The sequence below is a fragment of the Cariama cristata genome, unplaced genomic scaffold, assembly GCF_000690535.1.
Source record: "Cariama cristata isolate BGI_N322 unplaced genomic scaffold, ASM69053v1 scaffold29, whole genome shotgun sequence".
NCBI classification, from domain to species: Eukaryota; Metazoa; Chordata; class Aves; order Cariamiformes; family Cariamidae; genus Cariama; species Cariama cristata.
The window spans coordinates 7,316-25,063 of NW_009636113.1; the positions used below are offsets into that span (position 1 = coordinate 7,316).

At 36.6% G+C, this 17,748-nt stretch overlaps 1 protein-coding gene across 1 annotated transcript in view; it reads left to right on the forward strand.

Annotated features, from left to right (window-relative positions):
- Positions 1 to 17,748, forward strand: part of TTC29 (tetratricopeptide repeat domain 29) — a gene marked incomplete at its 3' end in the record, with an annotated part of 83,606 nt that overhangs the window by 7,299 nt on the left and 58,559 nt on the right. Inside the window, exon 4 of the mRNA XM_009707780.1 lies at positions 14,145 to 14,368. Coding sequence (XP_009706082.1) covers positions 14,145 to 14,368 — 224 coding nt within the window. The remainder of the gene's footprint in view (positions 1 to 14,144; positions 14,369 to 17,748) is intronic.

Genomic DNA, 17,748 nt, shown 5'->3' on the forward strand with positions numbered 1-17,748 from the left:
TCTGTGAAATATCTCCTCTGGGGTGGAAGCTTAGTATATCGACATATATGTTCTTGTAATTTTGAGTTATTATTTAGTCAAGCCCAAGTGCTGACTTCTGTAGTGAAGCATTTAATACACCATTAGTTATTTAAAAACCCAATGAATGAAAGAAATCTAGATAACTTTTGATTTCTTACAGCTGAGGTATTTACATTTTACATTTACAAGAGACTACGACTGACTTATTCTTCTAGAGTATTTTAACAGATCTGGGGTTCAGCATCATCAAAATTAATGAAAGAATTCTAACAAATCTGAATCGCTGGTTGCTTAAGTGAGATGATTTATTTATTTCAATATTTAAATAATAAAAAGATGCATATACAAGGGCTCTAGGCACCTTAACAATTAATATTGCAAGATCACCCTTGCAGCATCCAAACATTCTATCAATCAGACAGGAATCTGACCAGCTAGTTTTTTGCAAAACATGCTGCTTTTCTCCTCTTAGCCTAAGAATGTACCTGCAAACCTTCCCTAAAAATTTTCGTATGAAAATATAGAAAATTACCAAATTTGAATTGAGAGTTAATAACTTTAGCAGTGTCCTAAAACCATGCCATATAACACTCAGCCAGCAGGCTCACTTCCCTTTCCTGTGATACATGTACGATGGTAACATGATAAAGCTGAGAAGTGCTCTGACTGTCAGTACAAAGATTGTAATGTATCTGGTCATGTAATGTATCTGATCATCAGGGACAGCAATCTGTTTAAAGAAAACTCATACCCCACTTCTTTTGTTTCAGTTAAGGCCAGGTTCAAAGATGATAGACTAAAGATTAGTTTGATGACAGGATCGGGCAGGACCATCTCAAAATGTTATCCTAGGATTTGCAAAGTTCAGTTTGTTCCTTTGTTTCTGTAGCAGAGACTCTGTTATCATGGTCACTGTTTGTGGGAGAGAGCAGCCTGACAGTGAGAGGAAAGCGAGTTAGGTGAGGCAGTGGGAAGTGCCATGTTACTGCTCTGTGAGTACACGTGATTGATATGGGACAGTTACCTTTGATCATGCTTTGTACTAATTGTGCTAGATTTAAATATTCCCTGCTTAAAGAGAAGGAAACTAAGATTGGTCCATGACAAGGTCACATTCTGCATGAGCTGGACCAACATAAGGAATAGATCCTTCCCAAGCGAATGCTGTGTTGACGGAGGTCCTGTGCCCTGATTTAAGGGCAGCGCAGTCACTCTGTGAGGAGGGAGGAAGTAACAGGCCTCAGGGAGCAAGCACAGAAATAAATACATTTACTTATTGTCACCTGAGTTCCATACCAGCTATGCAGTGCTGCTGTAGTCATTACGCTACAACAGTTGTTGTAGGCTGACTTGCCTTCCCAGTGAGCTGTTTCAGCCTTTAGCCCCAGTGGATTTCTGCAGTACACACATCATGCCAGGGACAGAAGTCTTCTCTCTGTGATTACACAGAAAGTCACTGCTATTTTAGGACGGCCTTGGGGCTTCGAAGTGCATTTTACAGCTCTGAATTGATCAGGTCAACCTCTTACTGCTATTAAAAAAATACCAAACAAAGTGCATTTTACAGCTCTGATTTGATCAGGTCAGCCTCTTACTGCTATTAAAAAAATACCAAAAAACACAAACAAACAAAACAAACAAAAAAAACCCACTTTGGCCACACTCCTATATGATTTTTCTTTCTATATCCAAACCCTGAGTCTGGAGGTTATGGAAAAGGAAACCAGCAAGGAAATCCACAATGAAGTGAGAATTTCATCTCTGCAATACCTACACCAAGTGGAGTGTTTCCTTAGTGTTTTGTAATGTGCTGTTTTTCAAAGTTATCAAAGCCTCTTAGAAGATTAAACTGAAATATCATATGTATTCTAGTATATTTCTATGGAGATTTTTAAGTACATCTTTTAAAAGACTACATTCATGTTCTGTGTATTTAATTATTCTCAGAATTTTAGCTTTTGGTGGTAGCTCAGTGGTTACAAAATGTCTATAGTATGTAATTTACTAATGACTTTCGGTAAACCTGATACAATCATTTAAGAGCAAACAAATGGTAACAAACTAGCAGTTTATATACTGGCATGATATCATATGGTATGGAATATCCCTTTGGCCAGCTTTGGTCAGCTGTCCTGGCTGTGTCCCCTCCCAACTTCTTTTGCCCCTCCAGCCTTCTTGCTGGCTGGGCATGAGAAGCTGAAGAATCCTTGACTCAGTATAAACACTACTTAGCATCAACTAAAACCATCAGTGTGTTATCAACACGACTCTCGTACGAAATCCAAAACATAACACTATACCAGCTACTACATAGAAAATTAACTCTATCCCAGCTGAGACCAGGACAATATCTCAGCAGACAAGAGGTGTTTTTATTTTAAAAAGTGTGAGAAATGGCTTATAATATGCTGTGTAGTTTTTTATAGTATTGTTTCCCTCCCAAAGTAGATTATTGCACTTCTTTATAAAAGGACAGGATATCTTTCCTTTGCCACCTAAATAGCTGTACTTTTTTTTAATATAGAGGTTAATTTAATAAATCAGTCATTATTTTGTCAAGACAAATTCTTGTAGCCACACTCCTGCTTAATATTAAACACCTTTTTTTTTTTTTTGCTGCATGTTACGTAGATAACGAATTTATTACCTCCTAAATAAAGGAATGTATGGGTAGTATCACGTTTATGGAAACAAGCAACATTCTTTAAAGCTGTTCCCTACAATTGTATCCTTCGCAATATTCTTTAAAATTAAGAGAAGCTAGTTTCTTCATAGTTGAAGGAAAAAAAGAAAAAAAGTTTGCAGTTATCCTACGTCCATACAGTAATGTACTCAGTTCCAAACTTCAGCAAATGAGAAGAAATCCATTAAGTGTACTTATGTTATAATCTCATTTTTCTGTGGAAAAATGTTCAGATTTTTTTTTTCTTTGTAGTAGTTTTTTGTCCCAGGGTGGTATGAAAGAAGAGGAAGAAAAAACAGTACTTAAGAAAGACAGTACTTTAATTATATTAAAACAGGATATTGCTTTTTTTTTTCATTGATTTTGTTTTGTTTCCTTCTCTAAGGCTTTAACTTGAAATAAGAATTGAATGTCATGTAAGAAGCTGGCAATGGAAAAAAAAGTAAAGGTTCCCATTAATGCAGAATGTGACTGCTTTCTTGCCACGGAATTAGGCTTTTGTAAGCTGCTGGGGAGGCTGACTGACTCCACTGGCCTTCAGTGTGCTTTCCCTGATACTTTCTGTTCTTGGTCTTGACTCACCAAATCATTAATGGCTTAAAATTAGGTTGCAGTAAAAATTAAAAATTGTCCTTGTGACTGATCTAAGAGTCAGAAAGCTCATGGTTAACTGTGAAGTAAGGCAGTTTCCATCAAAAGATTGATGCCAGGGTTGAATCTTCAAATAAGTTTGGACCCTAGAATGGACCAGAATTTGATATTGTCATTCCTGTTTCCTGATCTTTTTGTCAGGGCCAGAAAGATCAAGTAACAGTTCTCTCCTCTTCATACAAATGAAAATTGTCCAAAGACAACTGTATCATCAAAAAAGAGTTCGAGACTAGAAAGAGAGACTTCAAAATCTTTTTTATGAGAGGAATAGCTTTGTTTAATAGTTACAACAAAATATTACATCGACGACTTTACTAGATTTATTTCTCTGAATTGGATGATGGAGTTCTAGTTCAAGACTCATTGGTAGTCAGATGACATCTAGATTATTATACAGAGATGGTACAGGCTGACCTAGATAAGTAGAAAATTTGTATTTGTGTTTCTGTCTTGTGAGTTGTGGATCACTGTGTTATGGAAAGCTTACCTTGATAAATTTCTGTCAGTAAAGACATGCTCTGATATGACTTTTTCAGGCAGGAGATAAGATTATCTTATATGCATTTAATCAGATGCTTTTGAGATACAGTGGGTTGTTCTACTTAGAATTCACCAGAAGGCTAGTCCACTTCAAGACTATCTGGAACACAAAAAGGCAAAGGCTTTCATTCTCAGGTGGGCTGTGACCTCCAGAGAAATTGCCAGACATCTCAGCTGATACTGGGAAGATCAATCATTAATCTGCTTTGCAGATTGTATACTGAAAACTGGAACAGAATATTTTTACTGGAGGAGTGATGAGTGGTGAATATAGTAGGAATCCTTTGCTTCCATAAACCTTTGTCCTGCTCTGCAAAAAGAGCAAAGGGATTTTCACCTAAGTTTAACTGATCCAGAGGACTAGGTTAATCACTCCATATAATCAAGGGAAATAATTAAGTTATTTGACTAGTTGAGGCCCATCTTTTAGGATTCAGACAACTGCTTTAGAGTAAGGTGAATTATACTTTTGAAGCATGTATTTCTCTCTGTTGCTTATATCGAGAGCTTAGGGTGACCAGCTCAGATGTAGACATGTACATTTACCACTGAATCTCACACTGCAGAACTACTGAATTTTGAAAGCTGTAAAAAGATCAGGTAGAAGTCTTAGAGAGTTGCTTTTGCTAATTCCTGAGGCAGAATTTCTACAAGAAGCTGGCCAAGGCCAGAACAAAAGTGACCTGGCATCCGTTTTAAATCTTCTGTTAGTGCTATCTGACAGATTATTCTTCCATTCTTCAGTGAGGATAAATTATTTACTACTGTGTCCCCACCCCCCCCAAGTTTCTGCTGTTTTCAGTGTCACTATCAGCTAAGTAGAGTTAAGGAAAAAAGATGTTGGAAAATTAATGAGGGTTAAAGTATTAGTGCTCAAGATTAGTTTGTGGAAATAAAAGATTTCTTTCCTACATCCTTACTTCTTCTACCAGTTGGTCTCTGAATATTCAACCTCATCTGTCCTCTAAGACCAAAGAGGAAGAAACTTCCTCACCTGATTAGGGGCCAGGATGATCTGGAGAGTCCACTGCTGGAGAGGAATGGGTTTGTGGGCTGACGGAGAGGAGAAGGTCTAGCTTGAAGGGTGGTTTATTCTTTATTTTTGTTATAGCCATGATGGACTAGTAAGCCCTACTATTATACTGTGCTGCTTCTGATCTTGTCCTCTGTTTATGAGTCGTTTAAATCGTGAGAGTTTTGGCACTCAGTTTTGGATATACTTGCTTTTCTATTTGTCCTTATTCTACTCTTCGGCATTGATGGACCAGTTCTTTAAGGAAGCTGAACACAAATAGCTGATTAGGGTTTTGATTAATCCAGACTTTTTAGTAGCTGTCACCCCTACCAAATAAATTAGAAAGGTGACTTCATAGGTGACCTGTGAAATCTTTTACTCAACAAATAGATTGGGACCTTTTTTTCATTGACAGCTTATCATATTGCCATGGGGTTTTTTGCACAACCTGAAATCTTTACTGGGGCTTCCTAATTTGAACATGCATAATTTAGGCTTGGGACTTTTTTGTTGTAAGGTGGATTTGACCATTTCTGTGTTATTGAGTGAGGTTCCCAAGGGGCAGGGGAGTGGCACTGCCAAGAATAAGGGTTAGGAAAAATATCTTATTGGTTTGGGGTTAAGGCAAGGAAGGAGAAGGGGTAGCTGCTATTACTAGAAAACTTGCAAAAGGCAGTTTCAGACACAGACAGATAACGTGTAGGTGCAGATTCTGCTTTTCCCTTGTATTTCAGTCCTTGATTGCACAGCACTTGGTTCTAGTGATGCACTGATTTGAGCTGCTTCCATTTCTTCTGTGTATGACACTATGAAGACAGAGGGAGAGAGGAGAGCTCAAGGCAGCTAAAGAAGGACACAGCAGCAAAAGGAGAAAGAAGTAAACTGTTCTTTCCCTTTCGTGTTCAGGTCCTAGCAAGATTTTGCTGTTCTTGCTGATGTCAATCTTTGGCTATGACCCGTGAGCACCTTATGACCCTCTTTGCTCACAATACTCTGGTTGAGAACTGCTGGAATGTTGTGTCAACTCATTTACATTTTATGAGGATGTTTCTTCACTTTTAAATACTAAAAACTATGGAAAAGAGTAAATCAGAACCAAAGAAATGTATGCTTTCATAGTAAAAGAAATTTTAAATTAAGGCACTCTATCCCAAACTCCCTGCTGATTGTGGAAAGGGAGATGGCACAAGTCACTTATTGAGCTAGATGATAAATTTTAAATTTCTTTCACAATATTATTTAAATATGTATTTTTTTCTGTCTGAATAATTCCTAACAATCTTGCTTGCCGTGACCAGCATTCAATGTTTATTAAACAACTTTCAAAAAGAGATTTTAGCACTTAGAGGCACACATTCTTTTTGGTCAAATGAATGATCTCTGTGAATTTCGGGCCTGATAAACATATTATTTAGTGTAATTAGGCAGTGATCTAAAGAACAGAACTGTGTGGGAAGTGAATGGCTTGCCTTTCCTGAAGAAACTTCTCTGTGCGTTTGTGTAATGTGAAAGGTTTTTCTTGAAAAGGTTAAAAAAAGTTCTAATCAACTTCTGTACATTATGTAGAACTTCATTTTCTAAACTCTGCAAAAGAAAGTTTCATATTTAATGGGAAATCATGAATTATTCCATTTATTATCTACTTCCTCCTTTCAAAGACATGATCTGGATAAAAGGCGGGGTGAATAATTTCAAAAAATACAATGCATTTTTAATGGGAAGGTGCAAACTACAGATTCTCATGACTATTAGCAAGTATAGAGGAAACAGAATTTTACTTGCAAAAACTCATCAAACTCTTGCAAAGATAAAATACATGACATACTTTAATAAAGAAGAACACAGTGAGCTGAAGTTTTTCTTTTTTTGTGTAGCTTGTTGTTTTTACTAAGTTTGGTCTTACGGTTTTCTAGTGCTTTCATTTCTCAATAGTTCAACAATATTTGGTACTGAAGGTAATGTACAAGCAATACACAACTGACTTCTATTTTTGAAACACTCCATAAAGGTGAAGCATCTCTAACATGAAAAACCAGTCTGAAATAAAGACAGTCTAATTTACCTTGGTACAGTCTTGACTTCCTAATAATTCTAACAGTGAATCCTTCTGAACTGTGTAAAATCCTCTCTTTTCTTTACCTCTTAATCTCTGTGTGGTCTATTTGTCCTTAGACGACTGAGTAAATTCTGTTGGGGACTTGAATGAGATATCATAAACAAAAGCAAAAGTACTGTGGGAATTGTTCATAGCAATAGTATAATAAATGCATAGCCGTGTAGAGGGGTTTATGATAATTCATAGCATCCGCTTGAGAAGACACAGAAAGTAAATAATTATGGTTATCTTTTTCTAAAGATAATTTTGCACGCTGTGAAAGAAACTTGCAGAGAAATATAATGACTTCTCCAATATCATGCAAGTCAAATGGTAAGGGTTCCAAAAAGTTTCTAGCTCTCAGTCCATTCGGTCAGCTCTGAAATAAAAGTGGAAAGTTGAGAAATACTTCATTTTGATAAATAATAGTCTATAAAATATGGTTGGAATTACTTTTTGTTAATGAACATAATTAATTTAGAAAAAAAGCAGAAAGATTAATGAAGATAATGGTTTTTTTCTGATTATACTTGAAATAATCACAGGTGTCTGTGCTCTTGTATGAGGAATATTTTTATAAGGGTAACACTTTTATCTTTATTTTTAGTGCTTTCTTTGCATTTATGTTTAGGGACAAAATGTTCCAAAAGTTCATTGCTAAATTTATATTTCCATTTTCTGGGTTAATGAGGATTCTTAATTATTACAGTACTTACAGTCATTTTAAAATACTTTTTCTGTGTCATCCTTTGATGTTTATAATTGATTAATTTTTCATTTTATGTAGTATTAAAGTGGCAGCATAGCTTTGAACAAAAGGAAGCGAGTTCAATATACGTGTTCTTTGCGGGATCCTACTGACAGGTTACGCATCCACCTTTGATTGCATGATTTAGGTTAAAGTGTGGTTTGACGACGGTTGGAGACTGCGAGGCAGTAGATGAAAAATACTGCCTTACTTATGCTGAAAGTTATTGTAGCTATATGTATGGTATCAAGTACCTACATATTTATTTTCTGATAGACTTTACTTTCATCTTTCTATTAATAGTTCTGAACACATAGCTCCATAAACCTTTTCTCATTTAAAAAAATCTGGTTTGTTACAAAAGTCAGTTTCAAGTAGATGTTCTTCCCTCTCATGATGTGTACAAATTGTCATGCAATATATTTTTATTCACTGTTTAGAGAAGGGAATTATTTTATAACATTTAGGGGTTTGGTGGATTTTATGCTTTTTGTATTAGGACATTAGTTATTTCAGCTTTATAATTGAAATTAAAAAACATGCACCCCACCCCGATATAGTTTAATTCTCAGCCTTAGAAATCAAAAATTCTGATGTGTAAGCTAACAGTCTATTACTACTTAATGGCATTTACTATACTTTCATATGTTTCTTTAATGAGATTACTATAGTCTACAATTTAACATATTACCATCCAGTAAATATTTCATTAAAAGGGAAGTATTTAAACAGACAAGCTTTAAACTCGGATTAGAGAGGGCTGTGCCCTGTTTCAGTTAAAGAGCTTTGTATCAGTAGCAGTATGTGGTGAAAATGTGCCGAGTACCTTGACCAACTGAGAGGCTTGACTCAGCAAAGTACTTATGTGTATCAATTTTCCCAGTGAACACAGATGCTCAGACGACTCGGGTATATTTTCAAGTTAGCTATGTACCTAACTTCGGTGGATTGCAGCCCAGACATGACAATGTAGATTGCAACTGTGTGAGTACATGGTTTTATACCACTGTAACCGGGATTGCAGCATCGCTGAATGCGGTAGTCAAATCTTCAGCTTCCGTCTTTATCGAGTATTTGCATAAGTGCTTTTTGTGGTCAACAGTGCCCTGCAGAAGTTTTAACTCTATTTTAGATGTGCCTCACTAACAGTGTTGCAAATCTGTTACATTTTTGGGCTGCCCAGCTATAACTAAATAATAATTCCTCTTTCAATTCTTAGGCAGAGCAGCCTGAAGTTATAAACGCTTATAGCATGCTTGGCTTTTTAGTGTTTTGTATAGTATATTTGATTTTATTTAATGTATATATTTTTCAAATTTTAGTGAGGAAATTCCGACATCTCCTTGTTTACGCTGTGTTTGCATATAGGTTAAACACAAAGTAGCTAAGTACTCACATCCTTCATGTAACTTTAATTTTCTTGTAGATTTATAGACAGGAAATGTAGGAGGAAAAAAGGTAAAATGTATTAGTTTATTTAAACTTACACAAAAAGTCTTGATTATTTTTTCGTAATTTTGTGATCCTTATCTAAGGCATTTCTATCAGTCGTTGACTTGCCAACTGCAGAAGAAAATCCCAAGTGGATGAAACCTATTTGAATACAGTTTTTAAACATTATAATAATTGGTAGATTAATTATTTTACACTGGAAGTACACTTTAATATTTTATATACTATCGTTGTTTAATCCATGCCATTTTGTGCTTTACAAAATGGGATTGCTACTGTACACTTGTATTGTAATCAGCAGCTGGCATTAACCTATAGTATTAATTAAATCCTACAAAATCTAAAGATATGGACCTTCATATTAAAAAAAAAAAAGTCCATCATCTGAAAATAGTAGACTTGCACTTATTTTGCATGTCTGTGATTTGACCACACCAGACAGGAGGCATGGAGAATTAAGCTCACGATAAATAATTCTGTTGTGTTATACTGGCTGTTTTGATTATTTCTAACACCAGTACCTGCCTCTTGGCCTCTTAATTTCTTTTTTCTTCTCTCTCTTTCAGTGTAAAGAGTGCAAATACCCTTGTTGTGCAGGATTTTAAGTTAAAGGGAACATAGTATGGTACTGTCCTGATCTCGCAGCATTGCTTAGGAGTCTTGTAAAAGTACAATACCATAACATAGAAAGGTCCTTGAGATTGCAACAACGGTGTAATTTCATTAGCCTCACTGAAGGGTAGAATTTATGATTTTTGCACTGGTAAAGGCAGATTAGAATCAGGTTTCTGTGACTCTTCAGCATGACTGTAGATCATTTTAGGGTAGCAATGATAATAATAAAAAGAAACGCGTATAAGAAAATTGTGTAAGTAGCTGTACAGTTTAAGGCAAGTGAAATGCCTGTAGCAATATCCAGGTACACTCAAAGCACAGTGTTAACAATGGCAGTGCCTTTTCAAGCTCACAGATCCACATTCAATAAATAACCGCTTCCACCCGTGTGATATTATGCTACATGAAATCATCATCTATAACGTTGTTCCACTGAAAAGGCAACTTTAACTTTTGGTGGTCATTTATTTGGTGCTAAAAATTCTTCTGACCTCCCCCTCATGCCACACAGACACAGAGAAGCGCATGGAGTTTTTCAGCACCTCGTGCACAAAATCCTTCGTGGCAGGAAGGGCTGGTGCGGGACAAACGCATGATACCTGACCAGATCCACTCACTGCACCTCCTGGCACTGTTCCACCCAGCCGGTGTAAATAAACATGTAGCAACATCAACAGGGCTTCAGTAATGGCAGAGATGAGCGTGGACTCTGAGGAGCACTGGAATCTGAGCATCGTCTATGTTTGTGTTAAGTATTACGGTTCTCATCTGTCGAATCGCATGGATTAGAAAAAATACAATAAATCTACTTTAGAATAAAATCAGATTAGCTGGTATCTTTGTTTAAACCATAAATACATAGTTATGCTCCAGATTTCATTAACAAATAATTTGTTTCAAAAAAATCCATCTGAAATCTTTTTCTCCTAGCATCTAGGGGAAAGAGGGCTTTAGGTTTATATTCCTCTCACGGTTCAAATTTAAACTTAAACGCAGCCAACACTACGAAGCCGTCCGCTCATTCCAGTTCGACTACTTTAATTGCTTGCCCGCAACGTTTGCATGGGTTTGGCCCTGTGCTTTTTGCGGTGCCGGGTAGCGCAGCCCGGAGCCAGGGGCAGCGCGGGGCGCGCAGCTCCGCTGTTCTCCTGCGCGGGGCGACCCGGGCTGGGTCCGTCCTTTGTTCCGCCGGCTGCTGCCCCGTTACCGTGCCCTGCCTGCGCTTTCCCGCCTTTCCGGTAGGTGCCCCCAGAGACCGTTAAACCTCTTGGGCGGCTCCGCTTCACTCAGGTGGAAGGCCGGTCCGTTTTCATTTGCCTCCTTGAAGTGACATAATTGTTCAAAGGAAACCTAAAATCGGCGTGGACGCAATGCAGAAAACCAAACTTACTTGGTCAGTAATATATCGTAGGTTATTAGGTGGCGAGGTTCCAAAGCTTTAGTGTACACTACTTTATTAATGCAGTAGATGCATACTGTTAACAGTTGGATTTTATAAAATAAATGATGTGCATTTAATTAGGTATCATCTTTTTATAGTTATATTAGAAATAAGGTAATCTTTGGCTATGTAAAACACGAGATGTTCTGTTTAACCTCTCATTTTACATGCTGCATGACATCATAAAAAACAGTATGAAAAGGATTTTGAGAATTGAGGATTTATAGTTTATGTCAAGATAATCGTGAAAAGTTTACTTCTGTCACATACACTACTCCTCTGTTCGAAAGCACTGTTTGTTGGAAAAAATGGACACTGGCATTTTCGGCCGGAACCACTTTGATAACTGGAACAATGTCAGAATTCGTTGCAGTGTCAAGCTCTCTTAGGTGTCACGAGTACCGTTCATCCCCATAATATCACTCATTTCCAGCCCACTTTATTTGTGTGTGATCAGTCACTTGTGGGTTATATATTGCAGAAACTTAAGGAAACGATAGTAGTATTATTTTGCTCTTTGTGTATTCTGTTTTTAAGTAGAACCGAGAGATCACTTTTGTCTTTATGCTTCTAAAATTTGAATGGTTATACAGTAGATGGCTTCACTGCTTGTGAGTTAAAATCAGTTATCTTTGCCTAAGAAAAAAATGTGCTGTGTGCCATATGATTACTTCAGGATTATTTCAAATTCTTTATTAATTGAGATGGGATTTATTAAAAGAATATTGATACTAATTTTTAAAACTGACCTATTTTACTGTATGTGTTGTTTTCCTATATTGCTTTGCTGTGTTCTGGAGAAAATGTGCTTTGACTTCAAGTAAAATGCATCAGTCTATAGGAAATAACATCTTACGGGGACACAGTTTTTCTATTTATACGAATACTGATACTGTGCTCAGTGAGTATGCAGTGAGTGTTAAAAATTAACCAAATTAAGTTTTTGTTTAGTCACTGTTAAGATCTTTTAGCCGTACTTTCTTGTTTACTTCCAATACATCTAATGATCTAATGCAGGCACACATACACACATATATAGATCACATTGTGTAAATAAGTATGCGTGTATGTGTGTCTGCTATGCAGATTGTTATTCCACTGCTCTGAGTTATATTACTGTAGGATTCAGTCCTAGGCCTTTGGAAGTTGGTAGGAATTTATTACCTGTATTCTTCAATTTTTTGTAGTTAGATAGAATTTTAAAACAGAAAAAAAGAAAGTATTCCATATACAGAGTAGAGAATACATTGCACAGTATTAACATAATATCTTTACAGTATTTTTAACCTATGTACTGTGCATCTGATATATGACAAATATAGCATATTCTGGCAAATTAAAATTTAAACATTTAAAGCTATTTCTCATTTACTTTTCTAAGATAAATGTTGCAGAATGGTTATATGTATATAATGGTATATGTATATAAATGGTACAGAATAGTTATATGTTTTCCCTTGTCTGTGTGAACAACATGTGCTTTTCAATCTTAAAAAACACCTATTTGTATTTTAAACATAAATTCAGTACTGTCCAGTCTAAATCATATCAGGATTTTGTAATACTTTGTGTTCAGACCTGCAACTGAAATGTAAAAAATATATGTGAAGGATTAATGTGCATCTTTGTCATAATTAATAGATTTGATTTTACTCATATTAAATGTGAAACAATGCAGATTATTTACTTCTTACATTTTACATTACTGTTTATTTCACTGGCATCTAGCTAAGAAGTTTTTTACATCACTTCCGTGGTATTAGTGTTGTTAAAGAGCTGCGGTAGCTCTTTTTGGGCTAGAAGTATTAGTCTCATTAGGCTGTTGTTTAGCATGAGGTCATCTGAATTTATTACATAGACTATAAAACTCAGTTTTCAGAATTCCGTATTTATTTTAAAGCCGCTGAGAATTTGAAGTTAAATGGATTTTAATCTAAACAGACGGTCTTGAAAACAGTTTGGAAACTTAAAGGAATATACAAAATAAAATTAGCACATCTGAGTCCTTGCCATTTTACTGGGACGAAGGTTTGTTTACTCACACTAGGTACCTACACCTGCAAATCTTTTCATCTGTGCTTTAGTGTTGCAGGCAGTCCCATTGGACTCATAGTTTTCTCCAGGAGAGGACACAATGATTGTTTCATGCCACATAAAAGAAATATTTTGATTATTTCCATAAATAATATCTCAAAAGATATATTACCTCTTGAGAGTACTTGATTACACAACTTTTTGATATGCATGTCTTATCAGAATTTATGAATGAGATAACTTTGATATAAATTCGTCATTGCATCATTTGATTTTAAAATTAGGGAGAAATTATCAAACTTTTGCATCAGTAAACCAGCCCCAGCTGAAGTTACATGCGAAACAGAAGCAAAATAATATCTAATGATTATGTTTCTGGCATAGCATTTGTTTGACGTTTTAAACCAAGCCATCATGTCCAACAGCAAAACTATTTAACATATACATTGTTTTGACAAGTGAAATGTGCCTCATTTTTCCCTGTGCACTGTTTTAAAGTGTACTAAGAGTTCATTGTGTTTTCAGGAACTAATGTAAACATGGGCGGGGGGGGTTCCCATCAGTCAGCCTTTTTTACCAACACCAGCTAAAGAATGCCAGTATATTTTTAACATGTTTTCAAAGTATATATTGGTCTTTATTCATTATTGCTGTATTTACTTCCCTAGGGTATGACACTCATCATCGTGTTTTAGCAGAACGCTTTCTGAGCGGGAGAAAAAAATACCCCTTCCTTGCTGCTGAACTGCAGAGGTCTCTTCTTGAAAGCTGTTGTAGTTATCTGTAGTTGGTAAGGTGGAGAAGAGAATACCGGTTTAAAGGCTTAACATCCATCTTTCTTATTCCCAGTAACAGGAATTCATACAAGAAGAACATCTGCATCGACATGCTGCGACAGGGTTATCACGAGTCCTTCTCCGAGCTCTTCACTCTGATACAGAAGTGGAATGCCTTGAGGGAGGCTGCAGGGCCTGGGTCAGCCATATGGCAGCAGAAGTCCCTGGAGGAGCAGCCTGATAAGCTGGATCAGCTTTACCACTTCCTGACCAGGGCTGAGGCAGCCCAGCGAGCAGGTAAATGTGGGGATTGTGGGTAGCAGAGCAGCGGGAGCCGCAGCCGCCAACGCCTGGGGGAAGCTTCCAAATTGTTTCATGTATGAATTTGAAACGTTGCTGCATCTCAGCACATTTCAGCCTTAGTCAACTGAGCTGTATTTAGAGAATAAATGATGAGGAACTGCAGATATCGGGAGAGGTTTTGTGAAGAAAAAGAAAAAAAAAAAGGGGGGGAAAACATGTAGAGTGCATTACGGTATCATCAGAAATGTTTGCTATGTTTATAGCTTTGATAATGTTGCAGTAATTTTCTCATAGTTTCATTATTTATTGTTTTTCTTTCTCTATTGATTTGAGTAGCTGGGTTTGTATTAGAAAAATCTAATAGGTGAAATGCTGTTTCACACAGTAATAGTTTTATAAATCTGATTTTATTAAATACCCTGTCTGCTAACTGTGTTTGGATTTGTGACTGACTTAAAAAGGATTGTGAACATGTCAAATAAAATACAGCACACAGATGTAACATGCCACCTGTGAATTACTAGATATTAGTGAAGACATAACTCCAAATTACTGTATTTTCTCTGTTGCCTACTATTTACTAAGCACTCATATTTATCATTTCCTTTTACTATAAATAGTAGCGTAACTTACTCTGTCTTTCTCCTTTGGAATAATTGTAGGGATAGAGGCAGATAAAGCTCTGACTGCAGTCCTGTTTCATGGCTGAGCTGATTTCACTGTAGTTGGCTTGAAATTTAGAGAAACAGATAACTTCATTTTAAAAAGGAACAGCAAAAAAACCCTTTCAGCACTTGAAAAAATGTTGATTTAAAATGTTTATTTTATGTTTACTATGAAAACCAAAAGTTGTGTTTATTTAATTCACTGTAATTCTAGGCAGGAAGTCTAGCCAGCCCATGATTGGAAGGAATCTTCAGATTTGTCTGAAGTACCACTAAAACCTGAATAGGCACCCCCGTAACTTGCAGGAGTAGGAGAGAGAAGTTTTGCACTCAGACTGCCCTGAGAAGAATACTGCCAACACATTGACATTCAAAAAACGGTAGATGTGGCTTATCTTGATGGGCCTGCTTCCTGCAGCTGCTTGAGGAGAGCATTCTGCATTCCTTCAGTACATGATATTTTTCAGTGTTACAAACTAAGATGTGACAACAGAGTTGGCAAACTGGCTCCCGGAGAGTCAAGGCACTACTGACTGTGCAGCTTCTGGCCCTACAAAAGGCAGGGGCCCTTTCTCTTACTGAGCTCAGCATTCATTGCGTGCTGGGCTCTGTAAGTCTTTCACCTCTCGCAGAGACAAGATACCACCAATTGTCTGACTGGTTGTATCTTGCCTCTAGGAGAAAGTATCTCCCAACTTTGCCCGTTAAAGTTGGTTAAAATGGAAGAAGAGATGAGAATGTACATATAGAGCTGGCAAGCATCTTTACTGAATTGCTAGATGAAGGTACGGTTAGTTTTGATTTTTTCACCAGTTTCAGTGCAAACCTTTGCACAAATCTCTTGTTTGTATTTAGTGAGGCTTGAGTCACCTGGCACATGGAGGGGTGAATGCTAATTCATGTTGCAGGTGTTAGAGCTAGTAGTGCTGTGAAGATAACATGAATTATACAGCTCATCAAATACTAATTCAGTAGTTCCGCTAATCCAGTTACTCCCTCACTCTAATCAAATTGCTTGGGGCTCTGGCTTATGATCTCCTGACAACTCTAGTTGACACCATTTAAGAAGTGTTCAGCAGTTCACCTCAGCTGGAACTTACCATGATGTAGCTGTCACAACAGCAGCTGACCTGCATTTGCTCTTCAGCTGCCACAGTTCATGCTTGAAAGGCTGAAAGTAATGTTTGGGGCTGCAAACTGTGAGAGGTTCATAGTGTGGCTGATGTCACTAATATTAGGCTAGCTGAAAGTTTACCTGTCTTGGGTATGCTGTCCTGAGCTAACAGTTATGTTGAAGAAGAGATTGCAGGTATAAATTATGGAAAAAAAAATTAAATTTTCATGCCTTGTAAATTTTTTGATGAATTTAAACTTCATAAAGAAATTGGTTTTGAACCTGAAGCAATGTGGAAAATAGAATTTCATGTACTGTGTCAGTAAATTGAATAAGAATTTAAAAAATTATTTTTCTCACCTGATAGTTTTGTATTATAGAGTGTTGCTGTCTTAATTATGAATATAACTTAGAACTGCTCCTAAGTTTAGAGTTTTATAGTTGTTACCATTGTGTATAGAGAAGATGAGGTATTCATTCACTTTCTGTATTTATTGGTGGAATATGTTAATCTTTTCTTTTTTTTGATAGTTTGTAGTTATAGGACGCTATAATGCTGGACATAAATTGTTTACCTGAGCAGAATCAGCGCTGTGCATCACAATGTGGAGGCTGATATCAAAGAGCAATTATTTTCTTTACTGCTGAGTTTGAAAATAGTGACGTTTTGTTTACTAGCTTTACATTGTACAGACCGTTTACCTTTGCAAACACCAGTGAATCTTCTGTCTGTTTTCATTTTTAGCAGAACATTTTGATTGACCTTCAAATCATACAGGAGTTGTTTAGGTTTTGGGTTTTTTTCTTAAATTGGCTATTACCAATATTATACTGTATGTAATGAAAATATCTTTCTTTCTGTCCAACTTAATCTCATTTTTGTTGTATTTGAATACCTCCCAAGTATTTAAAAATAGAGAGCTAGCATTATTCCTTGCAGCTTCTCAGAAAAATAGCTGACAGTTATTTTGCCCTAGGTACTGCATTATCCCAAAACCACTGGTAGAAATACTGGCAATACTTAGCTGCATTCCTATTGGTCTTTTTTGATGCAAATAGTGTAAATGTTTCTGACTTCAAAATTGAGTTGTTTCTGATTAGTCCATGATAATGAAGGAAGATCAAGGAATAACCTCTCTTTTTACTAGTTCTGGTCTCAGTAGCTTAAAAAAAAAAAAAAAAGAGGTAGTTTATCTGTTTAAATATGTATACTTCTAGGGTTTTTTACAGAAGAATTCAGGATAGGTGTCAAAGCAATGTATCTACATAGCTCAGCGTTTGATGTATACAGTCATTTCTTGGCAAGTGTATGAAAATGTTTGGGGTTTTTTCAAAAAGAAAGTTATATTTTGAGGCTGTGGAACGGCCTGCCTGATTGTGGTGCTCGGAGTAATTTCACTTAAAGGTATAATTGTCCTTGAAAGGTAAAACACAACATTGTCAGGTTGTTGTTGCTATTCCTCTGAACAGCCACAGCTCCCTAGTCCATACTCGGCACTGTTCTGCAAGTTAGCAGGAGGGAGAGTTTGAACCCACGGTCCATCCTTGTCTGACATTGAGGGTTGCTAACTGAATATTCTCGGGCTGCTGACGCC